The 26,292-nt window shown below is 42.1% G+C and overlaps 1 protein-coding gene across 4 annotated transcripts in view; it reads right to left on the minus strand.

The window, feature by feature from the left end:
• TSEN2 (tRNA splicing endonuclease subunit 2) overlaps nt 1-25,463 on the minus strand; it is a 49,248-nt gene extending 23,785 nt beyond the window's left edge. The window contains exons 1-7 of one of the 4 annotated variants that reach the window (XM_015074643.3): nt 25,330-25,413; nt 24,315-24,432; nt 19,426-19,627; nt 18,193-18,274; nt 10,560-10,596; nt 2,661-3,192; nt 1,410-1,487 (exon numbers count right to left, since the gene is read on the minus strand). In XM_015074643.3, the coding sequence (XP_014930129.2) occupies nt 1,410-1,487; nt 2,661-3,192; nt 10,560-10,596; nt 18,193-18,274; nt 19,426-19,614 (918 nt within the window). In that variant the 5' untranslated portion in view covers nt 19,615-19,627; nt 24,315-24,432; nt 25,330-25,413. Of the gene's footprint in view, nt 1-1,409; nt 1,488-2,660; nt 3,193-10,559; nt 10,597-14,842; nt 14,993-18,192; nt 18,275-18,973; nt 19,045-19,425; nt 19,628-24,314; nt 24,433-25,329 lie in introns of those variants that run through there. The other 3 variants (XM_015074645.3, XM_053218934.1, XM_053218935.1) reach the window with 3 other exon arrangements.
• Nucleotides 25,464-26,292: the final 829 nt, after the last annotated feature.

Below are 26,292 nucleotides of genomic sequence, written 5' to 3' on the forward strand. Positions count from 1 at the left end.
CAGAATTCTGCATTTTGCTCCATTTTAATTAGTTTAATAGAATAGTCACATGTGCCTAGTGGCTATTGTCTTTGACAACAGACTAAGCTATCTCATGTAAAATGAGATGAAGTAAATAATTCCAAACATCCTTTCCTGGTCCATAAGGCTGTACCTTTGGCTTCACTGTGTGGAAGGAAGTACAGACAAGGACATCAAGAGAATATGGAGACACAATCATTTCTCTGTGGACATGTCTATGAAGTTACCAATGTGGATGCATTCAACACACATTTCCTGAGAATGGTGCTAGACACTGCTGAGGCTACCCAAGACAGGCAGGAGCGCTCTTGGGGAAGAGGCACATGGGTGCGAGGAACGGGTGCTATCTTCCAGGGCAGAAAGGACGCTTCTGTGAACAGTATAAACATAAGCAAACAAAAAGGGACTGAACAACAGGTGAACACAGCATAGAGGAACTTTAAATCAGAGGAAAAATTTATGATGCACTTAAAAAAATTTTTTTTAATGTTTATTTTTGAGAGAGAGCAAAACAGAGTGTGAGCAGGGGAGGGCAGAGAGAGAGAGTGAGGGAGACCCAGAATCCAAAGAAGGCTCCAGGCTCTGAGCTGTCATCACAGAGCCTGACACAGGGCTTGAACTCACAGACTGCTAGATCATGACCTGAGCTGAAGTTGGACGCTTGACTGACTGAGCCACCCAGGTGCCCCAGATGCAAGTTTTAGTGAGTCACTTTTAATAAGCCAACTTTTGGGAATGCAGCTATTGCATTAAGAGAACATGTATTAGTAATCCTACAGAAGGAGATATCTAGAATCCATTTATGTAATTAGCAGTCATTACATGACTTAGAACATGAATCTTAGCTTATTAAAAGCTGGTGAAACTCCACAAATATACTGAAAACCACTGAACTGTACTATCTATCTATCTATCTATCTATCTATCTATCTATCTAGAACATGGAGAAAGGGAGAGAGAATCCCAAGCAGGCTTGTTAGTGATGTCAGCGCAGAGCCCGATGTGGGGGCTTGATCCCACAAACTGCAAGACCATGACCTGAATCAAGATCAAGAGTCAGGGGCTTAGCCAACTGAGCTACCCAGGCACCCCTGAACTGTACACTTTAAATGGGTGAATGGTATGGTATATAAACAGTATCTCATGATATAGGGAAGTCCCCCACCCCCAAAATCTTAGACTTGATGAAAGGAAGGCTAAGGAGTGAAACTTAGGCAGGCCTACTTTGGAAGCTGACTATGGTCATTTCAAGACCGATTTATAACATTCAGTTACTGAATACTCACTTGCTGAATTACAGACAGAATTGCATTTATAGGTGGGCTGCATTTACAGGTTGCCCAGGCCCTGAGACCAAGAGCTGAAAAAATAACATGCAGGAAACATACCTCTTCTAGGCTAAGTTGCAAATACTCCAAGATCCGATATGGATTTCTTCTGCATATTAATCTCTTTTTTGGTGCCAACTGAAGACAGAAGAAAGAAAATACGTAGAGAACAAATGGAAGGACTACATGTTACATAGAGCAGATTGCATTTTAAAACAAACATGCTTCTTATAAATTTCCGAATTCACATTTATTGGCTTAATACTGCTAAAAATATAGATTTTTATTATTATTATGTAGAAAAATAAATTTTAGGTTTTCTACGACTAACATTTTCATTTATTTCTTTTTTCCCCAAGAATTTTTCCCACAATTGTGATCCTTTTGTTGGTCTGTTTTATGTCCTTCTTTTCACCGACCTGTACCTCACAAGTGTGTGCCTAGGTTCTTAATTAGACTTCACAATCTCATTCTGAAGCGTAGATAGCACTTCTTCAAATGGTGTTTCATGTACTACTTAGCCATTAGATTTTCTCATTTTTAGCTATTATAGACCATTTCAGGGCACCTGTCTCTGACTGTGCATCCATCATTGAAGTGGCTCTGGGTCTGCTTCCCAGTGCTTCTCCTATGCTGGCTGACTTCCATACCTAAGACCCTCTGCTACAGCCAGACGCAAGACTACATGTACTTACCACAACACTTCTTTTTATCCCACCCAAGGGAAAGAATATTATTGCAGCTGCTTTAATTTATACATTAAAAAAAATAATAAGTTATTCACAGACTTGAAGTTTTAGTAGAAACAGCCCTCGTAACTACTGAGCCACCAGGGCTGGGACGCAGTGCCTGCGGATTCCGAGTGTCTCACCACCTCTCACATGCCCTGAGTACTTAATATGGGCCTGCTACCAGTTCTGAGTAAGGGACACCCTGGTCATCCCACATCTGCTATGGGCCAGACATAGATGGTTCTGGAGGAAGTGAATGATTTTCTTCTTGAACAATGCAGGGCTGAGGGTGCTGACATCCTGTAATAGAAAAGCTGTGTATCCCTTTTGATTCCCCCAAAACCTAACTACTAATAACCTACTGTTGAATGAAAACCTTACCAATAACATCCACAGCTCATTAAGGCATATTTAAGTATTATATGCTGTATCCGTACAATAAAGAAAGCTAGAGAAAATAAAACGTTATTAAGAAAATCATATACAAAATACATTTATTGTACTGTATATAAAAAAAAATTCATGTATAAGTGGATCCATACAGTTTGAACCCATGTTGTCAAAGGCCAGTTATACTCACTTCCTCACGTATGGCACATTCTTTCTCGCTCACATGACACACATCTTCCTCTACCAGCACATACTCATCACTGGGCCCTCTCTCTCTGGCACAGATGAGATCCACTTGGGGACTCCTGTCCCCAGGCTGAGTGTCACGCCGGGGGAGAATATCTTTGCTGCAATGAACGTGGGGTGGGGGGCAGTGCTGCAGTGTGGCAACTTCTACCAAGTGTTCATCCAAGCCATCTGGAGTCAGTGGGTCAGGCCCTGAGCTCTCTTGTAGGTGGTCTGATTGCTCGTTAGGACCCTCCAGGTCTAGGGACTTTTCTGAGCCCCCATTCATCACAGAAAGTTCCTCTCTATCTGCAATACCTTCCATTTTGGGAATGGTTTCAGAATTCAGCTCATCATGCCGTTGAAATTCTTCATTCCTTTTTATACCAGGATGCTCGAGTGGTTTTGTGTAATCCTTGAGGATTCTGTGCACTGTACTCTCATCCTGCCCCTGTCTTTGCATGAGCTTTGTGGCCCATTCTATACTACGCTGATACCTGCAAAAGGGAAATAACGTCAGTAACACTTGAATTTTTTTTTTTTTAATTTATTGTCAAGTTGGCTAATATACAGTATATACAATGTGCACTTGGTTTTGGGGGTAGATTCTCATGATTCATTGTTTAAATACAACACCCAGTGCTCATCCCAACAAATGCCCTCCTCAATGCCCATCTCCCATTTTCCCCTCTCCCCTGCACCCACCCCACTCATCAACCCTCAGTTTGTCCTCTGTATTTAAGAGTCTCTTATGGTTTGCCTCCTTCCCTCTCTCTTTCAAACAATTTTTTTCCCCTTCCTTTCCTTCATGGTACTCTCTTAAGTGTCTCAAGTTCCACATATGAAGTAATACTTGAATTTCAATATTCAAAAGACAACACAGTATGCAAAAAAGATAGGTAGGCAGTATGCTGAAATGTTTATAGCAGTTTTTCTCAGTGGCAGGCCATAGGTAAGTGTTTTCTTTATAATTTTTTTGTGCTTTCTAATTATTCTAATTATTTCTAATAAGCATGTGTTATTTTTGTTTTTATTATTAGAGCTTCATTTAATTTTTTTGGTTTTCGAATAATTTTTTTATTTGAGAAAGAGAGTGAGTGAGTGTGTGAGTGGGGGAGAGGGGCACAGGGGGAGAAGAAGAAGGGAGAGAGGGAGAAGGAGAGAGAGGGAGGGGGAGGGGGAGGGAGAGAGAGAGAGAGAGGGAGGAAGGGAGGGAGGGAGGGAGAGATCTCAAGCAGGCTCCTTGCTCAGCATGGAGCCCAACATGGGGCTCGATCCCACGACCCTGGGATCATCATGTGAGCCAAAATCAAGAGTTGGATGCTCAAAAGACTGAACCACCCAGGCGCCCCTATTTTTCTCAATTTGAAAAAAAAATTGACCCCAGTTTAATGAAGTATGAAAATTTATGTAATTTAAAACTGGTAGGCCAAATGATTTAGGTAAATATAAAGAGAATATGGAGTCATTTGTCAGGATTTCTTTTACATTATTCTCAATTTTGGATATCACAATATTTTCTGAAAAATATCCCACTCACAATGTAAAGAGCTTTTGTTCAGTATCGGGAGTGAAAAATGAGCATTTTAAGTTTATTTATTTATTTTGAGAGAGAGAGTGCACAGAAACAGAAGTAGAGAAAGATTCCCAAGCAGGCTTCGTACTGTCAGTGCAGAGCCTGACATGGGGCTCAAACTCACGAACTACGTGATCATGACCTGAGCCCAAATTAGGAGTCAGATGCTTAACCGACTGAGCCACCCGAGAGCTCCAAAATGAGAATTTAATAAATATTTTTCATAGTACCTACTAAGGTTTCCACTACATAGGAAAAGAAATGATTATGGTGCTATACATATAGCCAAGCATCCTAGCAGGAAGGGCCCTTTTTCTCAGAATAATTTCTGAAGCTTTTTTTGGTGAGGAAATACCTGCTTAGTTCCTTAAATGTAAAGGCAACCCCCAAACATTTCCCAAGTTACATAAAGTCATAGGTAAGACAACAGGGTTCTGTCCCAGTGAGATGTCACCACATGACAATGCCACTGGAACACCTCCGTGTGGGCTCAGACCGACATACTGGAAAATCTCATCATCAGAAGGGCTAAAGGCAACTTTCTGCCTCTATAGCTGTTAGCCTGATAGCACTTAAGAAGGCATGGTTTGTTGAAAGACAGGTAATTTTACTCTTCACCTTGAGTATTTTGCTTTATGTAAGGATAGCTGAATATGTCATAAACTGCTACATCTCACACACAATTGAACAAGGAAGCGGGCTGTTATATTTAAGAGATTTGTGCTTAACCCTGACCCATCAGAAGAATCTCCCAGCTGTCCACACCCTGTTTATCCTACATGGGGATGAACATGCCTTCCTACATATTGGGAATTGTATCTTAGATTTAAAGGTTAAAACCTAGCAAAGCTATTTTCACACCTGAGAAGCAGGGTGACATCGCGATTACATGCATGAGCTCTGTATTGCACATTTCACATTCAGCCTGACTTTGTCACTTGTAATTGTTTGACAAAATCAATTACTTAACTTCTCTATGCTTGTTCCCCCACCCAGAAAATGGGGTAACCACATAAAGGGTGTTATGTATTACTTTTAATGATCAGAATAAAAAAAAATGTAGCTGCTCATACAACAGCAGGGTGTCTTCTCACCTGCACGGAGAGCATGGCCACGGTTACAAGCAGTTAAAAGAACTTTCATTCGAGAGACCTAAAAAGAATCTTTGCTTTTCATACCACCTACAGCAATGGCTTTATCAGCTTCGTGGTCTATGAATCTCCTTTATCTGAACACAAATTTTTGTGTCAGTGTGTACTTTTCTGGGAAGGGATCCACAACTTTCATCAAATTCCTTGACTCAAAATATGTGGAAGAATCACTGAAAGAAAGGTTCAGCAATTGCCCCTCTGAACAAAAAATCTCTAACTGAGAGAGAGAGCACACACAGGCCACTGCTCTGCTCTCTGCAGTACGGTGGTCAAGGCAAATATGGGTTCAAACTCTCATTCCATTATGTTCTTGTACCAGCTACACAACCGTGGTAAGGCCCAGTTCCTCATCTTTAAACCAGGACTAACTGCACTTACTTCATGGAGGCGCATTTATTTTAAAAAATAAAATCATTTTGGGGTGCCTGGGTAGCTCAGTCGGTTAAATGTCTGACTTCAGCTCAGGTCATGATCTCGTAGTTCGTGAGTTCAAGCCCTGTGTCGGGCTCTGTGCTGACAGGTCAGAGACTGGAGACTGCTTCGGGTTCTGTGTCTCCCTCTCTCCCTGCCCCTCCCCTGCTCATGCTCTGTCTCTCTCAAAAATAAATATGAAAAAAATAAAATCATTTTGACTCACATATATTACATTAAGAAATACAAATAACATTAAAAAAATTTCATTTAATGTTTATTTTTTGAGAGAGACAGAGCACGAGTGGTGGAGGGACAGAGAGAGAGGGAGACACAGAACCTGAAGCAGGCTCCAGGCTCTGACCTGTCAGCACAGAGCCTGATGTGGGGCTTGAACCCATGAACCATGAGATCATGACCTGAGCTGAAGTTGGGTGCTTAACCGACTGAGCCACCCACGCACCCCACAAATAACATTTTTAATGAATGGAAATGTACATCTTAATTAACTGCTCTTTGAGAGCAGGGACAGCCATGTGGGGACAAGCCCTGCACTAGATCTGGGTTCTGCAGTTGGTTCTTTTGTGTGATTCCGAGCTAAGCCACTTAGCCTCTCTGTCTCTTTGCTCTTCTGCAAGAGGCCAGAATCACACCTGCATTCCTGCCTCATAATGACCTCAGATGTTCATTTATGAAAGCTCAAGTGAGACAGTGGCTGCAAAAGCATGTGGAAGAAAGCCTCTGAGTAAGACTGGTGATGAAAACAGCCAGATACACAAATGACTAAGACATATGGCCTATGAGTCACAGAGCAGGTGTCGGCTCATTGGCTGGCAATACCTTAAAAAGCCAAATCCTGCTGCGATTACCCCCAAACACTGCTGGAGAGGCCGCAGGAAGAAAAAAGTGAAAAGTAAAAGTCAGGAAACATAAGGCGCAGACTGGCAGGAGGAAAAGGTGGTAGCTATGATTAGAAGCAACAATGAGGCTAGGGAAAAGCAGACTCAGTTTAGGGACACCAGACTACAGAAAATGGTGTACCATGTGAATACACCTCTGCTTTTTCTGTTTCTATTTCTTTGAACACACCTCTTTCTTTAGCATGGAACACCCTTCTCCACCACCTATTGATTAATGCCTATTTATTACTGGAAGATCACAGCAAAATGGTTTTGAGTCAGTGTGCTTAGGTCTAAGTACTACCCTTGAGCAAGTTACGTAACCTCCTTGGGTTCTACTTCCTCACCTGTCAGATAACAACAGGACCTACCTCCAGGGGTGATGTTAGGACTTCAGAGATAGTAGAGTACCTCGTATGTGGAGTATACCCAAGAAACACCAGCATGTACAACTACGGTACTATTCTATGTGTCAATTCCTCAGAGGCTCTGGAGCTCAACTGCCTGGTCTGAGCTGACATAATCTCAGACAAGCTGTTTCTAGGTTCCCCATGTATGAGACGGAAATAAGTACATCTACCTCAAAGGCTTCTTGAGAAGATGAACTGAGATGTCAGGTAAAGCATACAGACTGGGAACCAGCACTACTGGAGCAACCAGTACCCACTGACCACGACAATGGTGATGGTAATATATCACCATATTTATCACAGAAGAGTGCAATTGCTTACCTCTCTTCCTCTCCCACTAGACTGAATCCCTTGAGAACAGGGATGGAATCTTTTCCTCCTCTTCTATCTGCAGCACCTAGCCAGTGCCTGACACACAGGCACCTGCAGTAAATGCTGGCTGAATAAAGGACCACAAAAGAGGAGGGGAGACCAGCACCCCTCTCAGGGCTAGTCCTTCAAGGACACAACCAACATACTTCAGTCCCCTTGGGCATTATCTGAAGGCCCTGATCCCCATCTCCAGAAAGGATTTCACGGAAGGTAAAGGCCAATCAGAGTGAATGCACTTGAGAAATGGATCAGAGGGGCGCCTGGGTGGCTTGGTTGGTTAAGCATCCGACTTTGGCTCAGGTCATGATCTCACGGTCCGTGAGTTCGAGCCCTGTGTCGGGCTCTGTGCTGACAGCTCAGAGCCTGGAGCCTGTTTCAGATTCTGTGTCTCCCTCTCTCTCTGCTCCTCCCCTGTTCATGCTCTGTCTCTCTCTGTCTCAAAAATAAATAAACGTTAAAAAAAAAAAATTAAAAAAAAAAGAGAAATGGATCAGAGTTTCAGAGGGAATAGTAAAGAAACAATTATAACAAGTATTTAAACTGGAAAATTAACCTAAAATATAAAAATAAGCCCATTTTTTTTAATATTTAGTATTTTTTTAATATTTAGATTGTGACTGTAATTATTACGGCCTAATAATGAATCAAGTATTGATAAGGGGGCATAATTTTCTGACAGAGTTGTCAGATATGGTTAAATCCTAGCCCCTGGCACCTGTGAATGTGACCTTCTCTGGAAACAGGGCCTTCGCAGATGTAACCAAGTTATGATGAAGTGGTACTGAGTGGTATCCTTGAAGGAAGAAGGAAATTTGGACACAGACACAGAGACAGACACAAGGGGACCTCCACACGAAAATAAAGAACCGGGAGGGATGCATCTTCAACTTAAGGAAGGCCAAAGATTACTGGCTACCACCAGAAGCTAAGGCCAGACACGGAAGATGGAAGGATCATCCTCTAGAGTCTTCCGAGAGAGCACACCCCAGGTGACACCTTGATTTTGGACTTCTGGTCTCCAGAAGTATGAGAATACATTTCTGCTCTTTTAAGCCACAAGCCACAAGCCAAGCTTGTGGTACTTTGTTATGGCAGCTCTAGGAAACTACTACAAGGATCAATAAAATCCTTGGAACGTTATTACTATAGCGCTTATGAAGGGATAACCCCAGGCAGGTGGCAATCTCCCCCCATCCAGAACCTCACATACTCAAAATGGCTTGATGCCATGCCATGTTCACTGCCAGCATGATCCGGATGCAGTTCTGAGGGTCAGGCTTCTGCTCTGTTTCTGAGTCTTAGTGTTGACTGCGGCTTTTCTGCAGCTACTACTGGGATGGGGGCTCTACTCCTGGGATGGGGGCTCTGCTGGGTCCTTAGCAGGCCCCTCCCATGGACTAGAACCTGACATCCAGCCCCTGCCTGCAGTTATAGCCCGAGCAGCCACTGAGATCTCCCCGGTATCACTGCCTCCTGGCCACTCCTCTGGCCATGGGGTTACCGAGCACGAAACCGAAAAGGAGCTGTCAGATTCTGCCAATATGTGCTAGAAGCAAGATGAAACATCATCGTGGGCATGGATATTTTTAGGAGGCTTACAGAAGACGTGCACTTTGAGTTGCCCTTCAAGGATGCTGAGGATTTATTTATTTATATGTTTTTTAAGTATTTATTTATTAGTATAATTCTTATATATATATTTTAAAATTTATTTATTTTGAGACAGAGTGCAAGCTTGAGCCAGAGTCAGCATGGGGCCTGATGTGGGGCTTGAACTCATGAACCATGAGATCATGACCCAAGCTGAAATCAAGAGACAGATGCTTAAACGACTGAGCCACACAGGCACCCCTAAATTTTTTTTAATGTTTATTTTTGAGAGACAGAGTGTAAACAGGAGAGAGGCAGAGAGGGAAAGGGGGACAGAAGATCTGAAGTGGGCTCTGTGATGACAACAGACAGCCTGATGTGGGGCTCGAACTCATGAACTGTGAGATCATCACCTGCCAACTGAGTTACCCAGGTGCCTTTATCTATCTATCTATCTATCTATCTATCTATCTATCTATCTATCAAGTTTGTTTGTTTTTGAGAGAGAGAAAGAAAATACTCACGTGTGTGAGCAGGGCAGGGGTGGGGGTTGGGGGGAGACAAATGATCCCAAGCAGACTCCAAGCTCTGAGCTGTCAGCACAGAGCCCAGCACAGGGCACACACTCATGAATCATGAGATTATGACCTGAGCTGAAATCAAGAGTTGGATGCCTAACTGACTGAGCTACCCAGATGCCCCTCAATGAAGATTTAAATGCATGAACATTGAGTCAACAAAATCCTACCAAGGGACCACTAAGTGTTGGGGCTGAAGGGAGGAATCCGGCATGGTCTCTGCTCTCCAGGAACCGATAGTCTCAATCCAGGTATGTGATAGACGGCACAGGGAGGGACGCCAAGGCAGACTGCATGGGAGCCAGAGGAATGACCTCAACCAAGGGTGGGGTGGTGGTGAGGAAAGAACCTCTAGGAGAGTGGTATGTAGGCTGGATCGTGGGATGTACAGTGATAGCTAGGCAGTGCATGTGTTCGGGGGGGTCAGGGAGAAAAGTTTGGGGGAAATGGGAAGAGTGTAAAGAAAAGCTAGAGGAAGGAATTGTGGCTGTGTGAGTGGATGAGGAAGAGTCTCTGTGAAAGCGTTTCTGTCACCCTGCAAGTGCAGAGCAAGGAAAGAGGACAGGGCAGGAGGCCAATTTTAGACCTAAGTGTATAAGTGTATGCATCTTAGCACTTAAAGACATATACATTACAGGGTAATTGTTCATAATTTGGAAGGAATTAGAAGGGCAAAATATTTGGTTTAGGATTATTTAAAAAAGTAAACAATACATTTCAAATTCAATTTGATCCACAATAAGTTCAGACATAATTTTCAAGGACACATACACTACCAAAAAGAAAAAAAAAAGCCATGGACTACCACAGTGGAAAAGGTTATCTACAAACAGATCTGATTTAAGTTGTAGCTCTGGCCAAGGCCATCATGACTTACTTTTCTGACGTGATTATAGGCATGTCTGTCTTCATATCTGTAACAACAAAGACGTTCTGTTAGTTCAAATTTTTTTCCTTAAGGAAAAAAAAAACACTGAAAATGCAACAAAGACAAAGACAATTTTAAGAAGCCCCAAATCGCACATCTAACAGGTTCACTAATCCTGCCCAACCAGCAATGGCAAACACGTGCCTCATTAGCCATCCCTCTGTGAACCCAACCCCTGGAAGGGGATGCTGACAGATCACGGTGCTCTTGCTGTGCTCAGATGTGACCCTGAAATCCTGCTCAACTCAACCCTGCAGCTCAGCAGCAGTGGCATGTGCTTAGGATTAGAGGCTTGATAATCTGCCTCCTCTATGCCACCTCTCAATGTACATGCCCTCTACTTTTGGATGAGAACATCAAGGCCCTAAATCTGCGCACTTTATCGCTATTGTCCAGTGCTCCACAAAGCATCTTTTATTTTATTTTATTTATTTTTATTTATTTTATTTAATTTTTAAATTTTTTTGTAATACAGCTTAAAGTCAGTGCCGTCAGTGCAATCAACCTGCCCTATACTCTAAAGAAAGGAAGAGTGGCAAAATAACCTTCACATTGCTTTCAGCAGTTTTTTTAAAATTTTTTAAATGTTTATTTTTCAGAGAGAGAGAGAGACAGAGTGTGAGCAGGAGCAGAGGTGGGGCAGAGAGAAGGGAGACACAGAATCTGAAGCAGGCTCCAGGCTCTGAGCTATCAGCACAGAGCCCAATGCGGGGCTTAAACTCATGAACTGTGAGATCGTGACCTGAGCCCAAGTCGGACACTTAATCAACTGAGCCACACAGGCACCCCTTAGCAGTTATTTCATAGGTGGTAGCATATTGTGTAAAAAAGTAAATGATTAATTATGTTGATATGATTGAGAGCCAGGATTTTTTACATGAAACAACTTACACCAGGAAGCAAGGAAGCTTATCAAAAACTGCTAGGCTTATTTCAAAAGAGACTCTGCTGGCCAAACATGGAAACATTCAAGCATCAATAAGAATAATACTACAATTTGTTTTAAAATCCAGTCATTGGTAGTAGTATCCCCCCAAAATGCTTGAATCTTTTAATTTATACTGGTACATACTAATACATGCCAGAAGAAATTCACTGTTTACCTGTGGAGGATTCATCATTTTGGAAATTGGTAAACATGATCTGGCTCTCAGGGTAACCAAGTAGTGAGGGGTTTCTCTTTATAGAACATTCTCACCACTAAACAAAGAAGGAATAATAGGATTTGAATATCACCGTTTTGCATCCTCTATTAAAGCATGATCACCAACAGTGCTGATGACATACAAGGAGACAAGACATTTTTTGTCTTGTAAGGAAACACACAGGACCACCCATGAGATAGGCTGCCCCCAAACTTGAGCCTGAATCCAATCAAGCCTCTAACTCCAATTCATAGGAAACAGTGTCAAAGAGTATATTTATTAAGCCAGTGTTGCTCAGAGTACTCAAGTGTCACAAGGTAAGTCCTTTGCACCAGAATGGATATAGATGACATGGTATTTAGTTATTTACCTACGGCTTCCTGCTCTATGAAAATCTGACTGTGGAAACAAGGTGAGCTGAACTAAGCAATGTGCTGAGTGAGTCGGTTGCTTAAAGGTTGGTGCAAGCCCTTCTTGGACTGTCCACAAGCAGATGAAGGACCGCACTGGGCCTGTGACCTCCTTTGTTGAGCACCATGTTAACAGCACAATAAGGATGTAATCATCTGAGAACAGACCAGGGGGAAGTTGTGTAGGACAGAAGATCCATTACTTCAACAAATGAACCACCGGGAAAAAAATCATGGCAGGGAAACATATGTTAAAATCAACTTCGGGTATCTCAGTCAGTTGCAGTGTATGGGCCCTAGATGGATTTTGAGTCAGTCTCCAAAAAAGAAAAAAATTGAGACGATGCATAGATTTTGGATGAGGCTAAGGAATTAATATTAATTTTTAAAAGTGATAATGGTACTACAATTATGTTTTGGGTTTTTTTAATATTATAATTTTTTTTTAAGCTTTATGCCCAACATGGGGCTTGAACTCATGACCCCAAGATGAAGACTTGCATGCTCCACCTACTGAGCCAGCCAGGCATCCCTTTTTTAAAAATCCTTTTTTTAAAAAAATTTTTTAATGTTTTTATTTATTTTTGAGACAGAGAGAGAGCATGAGCAGGGGAGGAGCAGAGAGAGAGGGAGACACAGACTCTGAAGCAGGCTCCAGGCTCTGAGCTGTCAGCACAGAGCCCAACTTGGGGCTTGAACTCACGGACTGTGAGATCATGACCTGAGCCAAAGTCGGATGCTTAACCGACTGAGCCACCCAGGTGCCCCACTTTGTTTTTTTTTTTTAAGCCGTTAGATTTTTCAAAAAGAATCATTATAGAAATGCATAATGAACCACTTAGAGATGCTGTGATAGGATGTGAGGGATCTTTTTCAAAATAACCTGGGGACTGGGAGAGTGAGCAGAACAGATGAAGCAAGACTGGCCATGAGTTAATTATTAAAGCTGATGGGTGAGAACATGGGAATTTATTCTACTATTCTCTTTACTTTTGTATGTCTGAGAATTTTTTTTTCATAATTAGTGTTTCGAAAAGAGAGGAAGGAAAAGTGGAAAAAACAGCATGATGACCCTGCCTATACCCGCCATCCAGCTTCAGCAGTTACTAACATTTGGCCAGAAACCTAGAAAGTTTTCAAATAGTGTAATGATCTTAATAATTGAGAACCTGTTCCTGATCTATGTAGGAACTAAGTTTCAGACAGTAATAGAAATTTGAAGGAAATGAATTTATGCCAGGGAAGCAAAAATTAAGTTTGTGGGCCACCCTGAAGGAGTAAATCTCAAATATTCATTTTAGGAGATTCTTCAGATTCTGGCTTCAGCCTCATCTTCTACCCTCTCTGTCCACTCTCTTCTACTTGTTGGCCCTGTCGCCACCTCAGGCTGCCTGCCATTCCACGGACCTGCCGTGCATTTGCTCCCTCTCAGCCTCTGCATGGCTTCCCCTGCCTGTTTCCCCCGGTCTGTTTGGTGAACTCTTACTCATTCTTCAGAGCCCAGCTCCTCCTCCTTGGTGTTTCTTCCTAATCTTCTCAGGAAAAGTTAATCAGTCCTTTTATAATCCTTCACTTGGTCATATGTCAGCTAGGGTTAGAATCCATCATTTCTGGTCTGCGCCCTCAATTAGACTGTATCTCAAGGAGAGGGGATTTGCTTTTTTACCTGTTTATCTCTAGCGCTTGGCACATGGAAGGCTGTCAGTAAAACTTGCTAAATAGTTACATGTTAAATTACCAGAAGAGGGAGGTCATGACACAGCAAACTGAAATTCCTAAGGAGGTAGGAGTCTGTGAACTCACTTTCCTAGGCTTTTAACAGCCGATTGATTATCCTCTATTCCAAGCCTCTAACGCGCTGGGGTGAAGGCTTGAGTTTGGGTAAGGAGAAATGACTTGCCCAAAGTCAGGGTGAAGGAAGATGAGGACTAAAACCCACACCATCAGGTGACCAGTATGTAACATTGTAGGCGGAAAGGTTCAGCCAGCCAGATTCCCAGAGCTAGAACTAGAGCCCAGAACTCACAGGTCCACACCCAGAACCAACACTGCCATGAAAGTTACTTCACCAACCCTTTCTGTAGGTATGCATGGGGCACTTTCAGTGAAGATGCTTTGTGAGCACCAAAAACCATAAAATACCTAGGAATAAATCTAACCAAAGAGGTGAAAAATCTATATACTGAAAACTATAGAAAGCTTACAAAAGAAATTGAAGAAGGCACAAAAAATTATAAGAACAGTCCATACTCCTCGGTAGGAAAAACAAATATTGTTAAAATGTCTATACTACCCAAAGCAATCTACATATTCAATGCAATCCCTATCAAAGTAACACCAGTATTCTTCACAGAGCTAGAACAAATAATCCTAAAATTTGTATGGAACCAGAAAAGACCCCGAATAGCCAAAGCAATCTTGAAAAAGAAAACCAAAGCCAGAGGCATCACAATCCCAGACCTCAAGCTATACTACAAAGCTGTAATCATCAAGACAGTAAGGTACTGGCACAAGAACACTCAGATCAATGGACCAGAATAGAGAACCCAGAAATGGACCCATAAAATATGGCCAACTAATCTTTGACAAAGCAGGAAAGAATATCCAATGGAATAAAAACAGTCTCTTCAGCAAGTGGTGCTGGGAAAACTGGACAGTGACATGCAGAAGAATGAACCTGGACCACTTTCTTACACCATACACAAAAATAGACTCAAAATGGATGAAAGACCTCAATGTAAGACAGGAAGCCATCAAAATCCTCGAGAAGAAAGGAGGCAAAAACCTCTTTCATCTTGGCCGCAGCAACTTCTTACTCAACACGTCTCTGGAGGCAAGGGAAACAAAAGCAAAAATGAACTACAGGGACCTCATCAAAATAAAAAGCTTCTGCACAGCAAAGGAAACAATCAGCAAAACTAAAAGGCAACCGATAGAATGGGAGAAGATATTTGCAAATGACATGTCAGATAAAGGGTTAGTCCAAAATCTATAAAGGACTTATCAAACTCAACACCCAAAAAACAAATGATCCAGTGAAAAATGGGCAAGAGTCATGAATAGACACTTCTCCAAAGAAGACATTCAAATGGCCAACTGACACATGAAAAATGCTCAACATGACTCATCATCAGGGAAATACAGACCAAAGCCACAATGAGATACCACCTCACACCTGTCAGAATGGCTAACATTAACAACTCAGGCAACAACAGATGTTGGCAAGCATACAGAGAAAGAGATCTCTTTTGCACTGCTGGTGGGAATGCAAACTGGTGCAGCCACTCCGGAAAACAGTATGGGGGTTCCTCAAAAAATTAAAAATAGAACTATCCTACGACCCAGCAAATGCACTACTACGTATTTATCCAAGGGATACAGGTGTGCTGTTTCGAAGGGGCACATGCACCCCAATGTTTATAGCAGCACTATCAACAATAGCCAAAGTATGGAAAGAGCCCAAATGTCCATCGATGGATGAATGGATAAAGAAGATGTGGTATATATATACACAATGGAGTATTACTCAGCAATCAGAAAGAATGAAATCTTGGCTATTTGCAATCACGTGGTGGAACTAGAGGGTACTATGCTAAGTGAAATTAGTCAGAGAAAGACAAATATCATATGACTTCACTCATATGAGGACTTTAAGACACAGAACAGATGAACACAAGGGAAGGGAAGCAAAGTAATATAAAAACAGGGAGGGGGACAAAACAAGAGACTCTTAAATATGGAGAACAAACAGAGGGTTACAGGAGGGGTTGTGGGAGGGGGGATGGGCTAAATGGGTAAGCGGCATTAAGGAATATACTCCTGAAATCATTGTTGCACTATATGCTAACTAATTTGCATGTAAAATAAAAAAAATTAAAAAAGAAAAAGAATCTGTGGTATATCCTTCCTTAAATTTAAAAAAATATATTTATATCCACCCACCTCCAGATAAACCATAACATACTATGCAGACTCCCCTTTACTCTGCTGTCTTCACTTAGGAATACATCTCTGTGATCCCTCATTCTCAGCTCAGCTCCACAGCACTTTATTATACGAATGTAGTACAGTTTAATGACTGGTCCCCTCCTAATGGGTATCTGGATTGTTTCCAGTCTTTTAATGTAAGAAAAAGCACTGCAGTGAATAGCCTTGTGCTATTTCTTTTCATATATTTGCCAGTGTATCTTTTAAATAAATTCCTAGAAATGGAATTGCTGGGTTAAAAGTAAATGCATATACTGGGACAACTGGATATCCATGGGCACAACATTGAAGCTGGAACTCTACCTTACATCAGACACAAAAATTAACTCAAAATGGATCAGAGACCTAAATTTAAGAGCTGAAACTGTAAAACTCTTAGAAGAAAATACGGGGGGAAATCTGCATAAGCTTGGATTTGGCAATGGTTTCCTAAATATGCTACCAAAACCAGAGGCAATGAAAGAAAAAAAAAAAAGATAAACTGGACTTCATGAATATTAAAAACTTTTACCACTTCACACTGAGATGGCTATCATAAACAAAATAAAACACCGAAAAATCAAAAGCCAAAAAACAGGAAGTAGAGACATTAGAAATTTTGTGCATTGCTGGTGGGAATGTGACATGGGGTAGGTGTTAAGGAAAACAGTTTGACATTACCTAAAAAAATTAAAATACAATTATCATATGACCCAGCAAGTTCACTCCTAGGTATGTACCTAGGAGAAATGAAAATATATGTCCACACAAACACTTGTATATGAATGTTCACAGTGGCACTACTCACAACAGCCCTAAAGTGGGAACAACCCAAATGTCCATCTCTGGATGTATGGATAAACAAAACATGATATATCCATAAAATGGAATATTATTCAGGATGAAGTTCTGATGCATACTACACAGGGATGAATCTTGAAAACATCTTAAGTAAAAGACACAAAAGGCTTCAAAATGTATGATTCCACTTACATAAATATCTAGAACGGGCAACCTCACAGACACAGAAAACATATTAAGGTTACCAGTGGTTAGGGGGAGAGGAGGACTGGGGGAAAAAGCAAATGTATATAGAGGCGCCTGGGTGACTGAGTTAGTCGAGCATCTGACTTTTGATCTCGGCTCAGGTCATGACCTCACGGTTGGTGAGTTCCAGCCGTTCTTGGGCTTTGCGCTGACAGTGCAGAGCCTGCTTGGAATTCTTTCTCCTTCTCTCTCTGGCCCTCCACCACTTGTTCTCTCTCTCTCAAAATAAATAAACTTAAAAAAAAAAAAAAAAAAGCAAATGTATATATAATTTTGTTAGGCATTGCCAAATTCCCCTTGTAATAGCTGGACCACCTGCGTTCCCATCAGCAATGAGTGAGAATATTTCTCAGGGCCTTACCAAGGAGAATATTGTCAAACTTTCGGATTTTTGCCAATCTGACTGCTGAAATGGTACCTTACCACAGTTTTAATTTGTGTTTTTTTCTTACAATGAAATGTTTTTAAAAACCCTAATTATGTTCTAATATGCCAGCACTGGTTATGTAATCACCATGAGACTTCCTTAAACAAATACACTAGGGTAAAAGATTTATATGTTAAAGAAGTCAAGGTAAGCAAGTAAGAACTATACACATTGGTTAATGTTTTAACAAATTCATTAACGTTATGGTTATTGTTGTAAATTCTAATTCTAAAAATAAAAAATATAAAACTCATTTTGCATGCAGGTGATGAGGTACTTAATTACTAGTACTTTCCACATGCACAGTACCCTGTTAGTCAACATTCAACAACAGAAAAGCGTAAATAACATTTCTGACAATTCCAGAAATTCGATAAAACACATTTTCACCAACCATAAGGACTCTTCCACCTTGATTAGAATTAGTCTAGTTGCTAGTTTTAGCAGTAAAATTGCCACTGTGCATGTTACCTCTTCTCTAGAGAATCTTCCTATATAATTTTCAAGAATTTCCTGTGTAATCTGAAGCATAAGATCAAAAATAAAAGAAAATAACTTGTCAAAAGAATTGAAAGATTTAAGTTTACCTTTCCACTTAGCAACGAGCTTAGGATCTGAAATTGTGAAGTTTGGACGGCTTCTAGACAGGATACCTTTTCCAAAATAACCCTTTCGGGAAAAGAGAAAACAAGTTAGTACACGTTTAATTACTAATTTTTTAGCAGAAGGAAAACAACTATTTGTTTTTTTTTTTAAATACATGAAATTTACTGTCAAATTGGTTTCCATACAACACCCAGTGCTCATCCCAAAAGATGCCCTCTTCAATACCCATCACCCACCCTCCCCTCCCTTCCACCCCCCATCAGCCCTCAGTTTGTTCTCAGTTTTTAAGAGTCTCTTATGCTTTGGCTCTCTCCCACTCTAACCTCTCTCTTTTTTTTTTTTTCCTTCCCCTCCCCCATGGGTTCCTGTTAAGTTTCTCAGGATCCACATAAGAGTGAAAACATATGGTATCTGTCTTTCTCTGTATGGCTTATTTCACTTAGCATAACACTCTCCAGTTCCATCCATGTTGCCACAAAGGGCCATATTTCATTCTTTCTCATTGCCACGTAGTACTCCATTGTGTATACAAACCACAATTTCTTTATCCATTCAACAATAGCCAAATTATGGAAAACAACTATTTGAGTTAACAAGAGATTCATTCTACTTTTCATAGCTTTATATCTTCCCTCTAGTTACTTAAAAAAAAAAAAAAAGCCCCCATTAATGAATTGGCTATGGAGGGGAAAAAAAGCAAACAAGCTACCAATCTCAACCCACACCTATCATTTATGGAAAACAGCAAAAACTAGAACTTGCCTTCATCTAAGAAGAGGTCCTCAACCAGAAGAGAGAACAGATAAGGAGCCAAGGACATGCTGAAGCCTCATCTGTCCATGACACAGAACAATATGCCACTTAGGTTGCCTCCGGGGATGGAATGGGAGCGAGTGGGGATTCTTACTTTTTACTCATTACATTTCTGTAAACTGCTAGACATTTTTATGAACACACAAGCCTTTTATAATGGAAAGACAAGAAAGGTCAATGCATTGAAATATGGGTTCATGGGTCGGGGAGTTATCCTCATTAACATACGGCTTTGGGGCACCTGATTCAAATTGTGCTGTTCCCATACTACAATGCACCAAACGGCAAGGAAATAATATGGCTCAATTATAGTTTGCTTTGGGAATGGATGGGGAGAAGCAACAGGGACAGCTGGCTCAGGGCTGTGAGGAAGGAGCCACACCAAAGCAGCTGGCACTTACTTTCCCATACAGCTGCTCGATATCTTCTGCGTTTCTCACAATTACATTGTTGTTTATCATTTCAGCAGTGAATATTTTGAAGTCTTTCTTAGGCCCACCATCCTGACCAAAAGGGATCGGCAAAGGAGATTCATAACTCTCATACACTCTTCTTTTCCTCTTTGGGGCGTGGAAAACTGCTTCCGCCATTTCTCAAGGGTAGCTGTTTTTTAAAGAGTATAACAGGGAGAAAGAAATAGCCAATCAATAACTATATTGATCAAAAATGGGAGTGCATCTCTAGGCTCAGAAAATGTTGTAGTCTGTCGGAAAAATAAATATATACAACGCAGGGAACTAAAAGACAGGGTAATGAGAACAAATCCCAATCACGTAGAGTATCTCAATTCCCACAACCATGCCCAAGAAGCCAGTGGCAATATTTCTAATTATAGTGGACAAGACTGAGGCCTAGTGACATGCCCAAAGTTACAATGCCATGCAAAAGTCTGATAGCAAGCATGATAGGATTTCTGCCTTTTAGGATTACTCCCATTCTTTCACTCAGGCAACAGACAATTTACTGAGTACCTACCAGCGGCTCCCAATAATCAGAGGTGCTAGGGGTATAAAGATAAAACCAAAAGAGACACTGTCCTCAAAGGATTAAATCTAAGTCAGCATTTTGTTTTTCAAAAAAGGACCTTAAAATCCATTCTAAACATTAGGTCAATCATCTCCCAATTTTTAAGGTAAATTAAAAATAATAACAATGACAGAAACAGTTATCATTTAAGGGTCTATCATGCACCAAGAGCAGGAACCCTAAAGCCAGAGTAGCAGCTGTGTGATTTGGGGCAAAAGTTACTTAATCTCTCCATGCTTTGCTTCCTTGCTTGCAAAATAAGGCTAAAAACAGACTCTATCTTGGAGTTAAGACCCATAAAGGTCCTAGAAGAGTACCTGATACATAATGAGCACTGTGGGTATATTTGCTTTAATTATTATTATGGGGTGAGTACTACCAACTCCATTCTACAGATGAGGAAAACAGGTTCAGGTTACAAAGATTTTGTAAAAGGCCCCTTCAGATGATCCCAGGTCTGTGGAATTCTAAAGCCTATGCTCTTCTCTCTGGGTTCTGCTGCGAGCACAGGCTGCATCTGTCTCCCTTTGTCTGAAGGCTCACTATTTCTCAAGGTTAGGAGCTAAAGGGTTCCGGAGAATGATGGAATTGCTTGCTGTGCACTGAATACTCTGAGGAAGTAAAGGAAGCCAAAGTGAGTACCTCTCCCTTCCAGGCCTTATACTCAATTTGAAGAGACAAAACACACACAAAAGCAAATTGAAGGTAACACAACAAGCTGCAATTCAATAATGGCTAAAGGAAGGAAATGGAGTTGAGTGCTTTGGGTGATAAAGCAACAGAGCCACAGCAGATACATTTGACTTAGGAAAACCCAACCCCATGTAAGGAGGGAAAATGTAAACAGTGCAAGAGTTTGGGCACTCCACTCTCCCAACAGACGCCCCGGAACATGAGGGGAGACTTGAATCTGCTGCTCCCTCCATCTCGGGCCTGGGCTCGACTTAAGCTGAGAGCATATCTGGTGCTTAAAGATACACTGGAGCCAGATCACACGTTTCATCTACATGGATCCAAAGAACGAAGTAAAACTTCGTTAAGTGCCTCCTGCAGTTAACACCAGCATCCCACTGGGCAATACATGCGATCAAGCCTGAAATAGCCAATGATGGTGGCCAAATCTGAGGAAGGTAAGTGGTTTTATGGGTTTATGACCATTAAAAAGAAATTGCATGCCTTGTCCAATGTGTGATACCTTTATACATCCATCCTCTCAAAGAAACTGAGGAATTAGATGGGGACAAAGGAAAACACAGACCAAGGAAGAGTTATAGAGATTGATAAATTACAAAGATAACTATGAAAAATAAGAATCAGCAAGTTGGAAGCTTCATAGAATTGACCAAATATTCTAAGCAGCAAAATGCTAGAATAATTTAATTTTTAAATAGATCCCTCAATGAAATTACATACTGAACATGATACATATATACATTTTATCTATACACACACACATTATTGTAAAAGGCAAAAGATTTATACTATCTGAAGAGAAACCAGAGCATATGCACACATTATTGTAAAGCATTCATAACAAAACAATGTGTATCGCATGTTGATGCACAATTAAGAGATTTTCTTCCAAGAGCATTTTATCTAAATTTTCACTTGCTGACTTATCCCTCAATCTAAGCCAACTATAGTATTGAGTATTCAACAGAAGCAGCAGCAATTTATTCTAAAACTTAATGCTTTTTTGAGGCAGGATGTTGGAATCTAGTGAGAAACTTTCAAGAGATATCCAGGAACAATTTGGACTTTTATGAGATTTTTCACTTTTATAACTTCTAGGTAGTATTTAACTTGTATAGGCTACATTTAGAATTTTTGAAAAAGAGGAAATGTTAAATGGCTAACTGCAAGAACTTCCAATTAAATTCCCTTGAACAAGTGAAAATGAAGTTATATTTGAATTTGCCTGGGTTGGAATCTTTCCTCCGATTGCTGCTATACTTTTTTTTTTTTTAATTTTTTTTAATGTTTATTTATTTATTTTTTTTTTTCAACGTTTATTTATTTTTGGGACAGAGAAAGACAGAGCATGAACGGGGGAGGGGCAGAGAGAGAGGGAGACACAGAATCAGAAACAGGCTCCAGGCTCTGAGCCATCAGCCCAGAGCCCGACGCGGGGCTCGAACTCACGGACCGCGAGATCGTGACCTGGCTGAAGTCGGACGCTTAACCGACTGCGCCACCCAGGCGCCCCAATGTTTATTTATTTTTGAGACAGAGAGAGACAGAGCATGAATAGGGGAGGGGCAGAGAGAGAGGGAGATACAGAATCGGAAGCAGGCTCCAGGCTCTGAGCCATCAGCCCAGAGCCTGACGCGGGGCTCGAACTCACGAACCGTGAGATCGTGACCTGAGCTGAAGTCGGACGCTCAACCAACTGAGCCACCCAGGCGCCCCGCTGCTATACTCTTAAAAAGCAAGAAGGAGCTAGGACACTTGGTGGCAAAAACCCTGTACCAAGTGTGTGTAACAGAAAGTTTCCTGCCACAAAACATGCCGTTTTTCACAAAACCTCAGTCTGTGATCTGGTGTCACTTCTGCCCATGTGGCAGCATGCACATCAAGAAGCTGGCTCATAGTAGGCCTCCTATATATGCAAACCTGCCATTATTATCATGTGACCTTGCATAACCCACTTAAGCTCTCTGAGACCTGTTTCTTCATCTTCAAATTGAACAGGACTGGAAAACAGTCTGGAAATCACTCAAATGTTAAACACAGAATAACCATATGATCGGGGCACCTGAATGGTTCAGTTGGTTAAGCATCCGACTCTTGACTTTGGCTCAGGTCATGATCTCTTGGTTTGTAAGATAAAGCCCTGAATCGGGCTTTGCACTGACAGAGTGGAGCCTGCTTAGGATTCTCTGTCTTCCTCTCTGTCTGCACTTGCTCTCTCTCAAAATAAACAAAGAAACAAAAAAACCCACAAAGAATAACCATGTGATCCAGCAATTCCACTCCTTGTACAGATATAAGAAAACTGAAAACATTTTCATGCAAAAATCTGTACCCAAATGTTTACAGCAGTGTGATTCATAATAGCCAAAAAGTGGAAACAACCCAAATGTCCATCTACAGATGAATGGATCAACAAAATGGGGTGTGTCCATATGTAATGGATTACCAGCAATAAAGGAATGAGGTGCTAATACATGCTACAGTGTATATGAAGCTTGAAAGCATTATGCTAAGTGAAAGCAGTCAAAAAGACCACGTATTGTATAAGACCACTAATATGAAATGTCCATAATAGCAAATCCAGAGACCCCAAATGGACTAGTGGTTGCCTGGTGCTGAGGGAAGGGAGAAATGGGGTTATAGGTACAGGTTTATTTTGAGGGTGTTGAAAAGGTTTTAAAACTAAATTGCAGTGATGGTGATGGCTTCCCAACTCTGTGAATGTACTAAAATCACTGAACTGTACATTTTACAAGGGTGAGTTTTATGATGTGAATGATCTCTCAATAAAATTAAATAGGAGAAACCAAATGATCTCCAGTTTCATAGTTTTGTGAAAGAGTTGTCTTGTGCTGAATTTGAAAGACAAAGCAGGGGAGAAAGGAATTCACTATTCTCCATATCTGCAACAAGCATTTAAGAAATGTTTCTGTAGTGCCATTATAGAAGCACAACATAATGTAAGATGTGGCATGTGCATAAAACTAGAAGAGGTGATCATCATCAGTAGGTACAGCACACCAGGCAGTCTATGCCATTGCTATACACATGGGTACTACTATTCTTATTTCACAGACAGGGAAATTGAGGCTTAAAGAGGGCCAGTTACCCAAGCCCTATCGTATGGAGACATAGCATTGCAAGAAGACTAGCCTAAAGGAGGACCCATGTCTAAAGCACACACAGATACAGAGGAATGACTGGGCCAGTTGTCAAGGGGTTTGGAATGCGAAGGCTGGTTCAGACTTGGGAGTCAATGCAGACTCTTAAGCAGGGAATGATAGCTGAAGAGAGATTAATTAACCTTGTATACAACAGTGGCTCTCAAGTTTGGTTGCCCTTAGAATCACCTGGGGAAATCTTAAAACTCCTAATGCTCAGAACTTACCTGCAACTCTATCAGAAATTCTGGGGTGGGACCCAGGTAAGTTCAACATGTAGCCAAAGCTGCCAACCACTGGTGATAGGATAGCCTATTCAAACTCAATCCCAACATCTCCTTAACATAAGTACTATTACTATTCCCGTTGTTCAGAGGAGGAAAGGGACTCAGGGGCTTAGTGCTACCCACCTGTAAGGGATTTGTTGCTTTTCCTTTACCAAACCTGGGCATACTTGACTCCAGACACAAGTAGTGTTAAGTATATTTACTATCAAAAGCAGGGCTTCTTCCCTTGAGCAGACACACACTGTTTAGATGTTCAGTAAATGTTTATTCCAAATAAAACAAAACACAGCAAAACAAAAATGGGGGAGGTAGCTCCATTTAACTTTCCAACCCCCTTGGAACACTCTGCCAAACAAGCCTGGTTAAAACCTCCCACCCAGTAAAGCTCACCTCCCAATTAAAAAATGTTTTAAGCTCCAACGGTGTACCTCCTGGGCTTAGGGGAGGCAAGGATGAAAGGGACAAGGCAAACAATCCAGTCCCTGGGGAGCTTTCAAGTTAGGACCTGAGACTAAGCCACATAAACAAAAGATAACCCTTTGAAGGCAGTTGTGAGGATAAGGTGGGTAATTGCGTGAAAAAGGCCAAGGCGCCTCATACTGGGCCTGTCGTGTGCAAAATGCTAGTCAGATGGAGGCTGCAACTGCAGTAAATGATGGCACACAAGCCAGAAAGTGTTCACGGCCCACCAAATTCATAACTCCCTGTCTTAACTTATCCCTTTGTGGATTTCCTTGAGTGCCCCCGGCGCCCCAAGAACCGCATTAGCTGCTGAGGCTCCCCTCGGGCACAGACGGTGTCCGATGCACCTCGACGTCCCCAGCCCCCAGCACCGAACGTGGCGTCGTGTTCTTCGGAAAGAACGAAGAAGAGAAGCATGAACGGCTACAGGTGCTCGGACAAGGGGAGAGGGGCTAATTCCGGCGGAACCGGGAAGCCTGGTTCCCCATTTCGGTCCATTCTAGTCTGGCTGTGGGACCCCGGGGAAAGTCTCTACACTCCCCGCTCCAGCTCCTGAGGACTTTCGAAGAAGCCAACGTCTCCTCTCACAGCAGACCCCCCCCCCTCCCCACAGGGAACAGCCGCCGCGACGCTTAGCGTCACGAGCCGTAGCTCGCCACGGGCCCCGGAGCCTTACCTTCCAGAGCCCCACGCGCCCCTCGTTACCTCGGCAACACCAGCCGGAGGGCTGTCACCGCCGCCGTCAAGCAGTACGGTCGCAAAACCGTGCGAATGCGCAGCCGCAGAGTCCGCGGGAGCGCCCGCGGGGGTCTTTGCCTCGAGCGCCTGCGCACAGCGTGAAGGAGGGTTTTCTGTGCTTGCTGCTCACTCTTTGGTGCGTGTGAGCGAGTTGTCTGTATTACCCTTCCCAGGATTGTACGGACCGCTTCCTACACAGATGGTGTTTTCGTTTAATCCTCACGACAGTCTCGCAAGATTCATTTTACAAATGAGGTCCGAAGTTATTTGTTCGATGTCACATAGCCAGGAGGTAGTGGAGCCCAAGCTTTAACCCAGGCATGAAGACTTAGAATCTGTCGGCGGGCGGGGGGGAGAGGGGGGCTGGGGGGGGTGGGGGGAGGGTGGTGAGGGGGTAGGGATAGGCACTTGAGGCGACAAGACTACTGTTTGACCTGGCCCTGACGCTGACCTCCGCTTTCTCAGTGTGTATGTATAAGCTGCAGCATGCCCGGAACTTGTAAGGAAACGGCCTCTCCCAGACACCTGACTCAAAGTCTCTGTGTGCACTGGTTGCCCTGTGCAGTGTGAAGGACGACGGCCAGGAGTCAGACCTGCCTTTGAATGCCCACCTCCTCCCTGGTCTTGAGTGACTTTACTTTTCTAAGGCTCAGGTACCTCTATTGAAAAGTGGGCCGTCAGAATTATGCTGGATAAGCAAAGCAAAATGTGTTGGGAGGTGTAAAAATTTCTCCTGACCTGGTTATTTTAAAGGACTTCTAGTAAGGAGTCCAATATATGCCTTCCCAGATACGAATCCCAGGGTCCCCAGCACACATACTACACATGCTGGGCAGGTGGGGAAGGTGGGTGACAGGGAAGGGTGGCAAATAATGACAGAGATTCATGGGGCTAGGGTGTG

Source organism: Acinonyx jubatus, chromosome A2, assembly GCF_027475565.1.
Source record: "Acinonyx jubatus isolate Ajub_Pintada_27869175 chromosome A2, VMU_Ajub_asm_v1.0, whole genome shotgun sequence".
NCBI classification, from domain to species: domain Eukaryota; kingdom Metazoa; phylum Chordata; class Mammalia; order Carnivora; family Felidae; genus Acinonyx; species Acinonyx jubatus.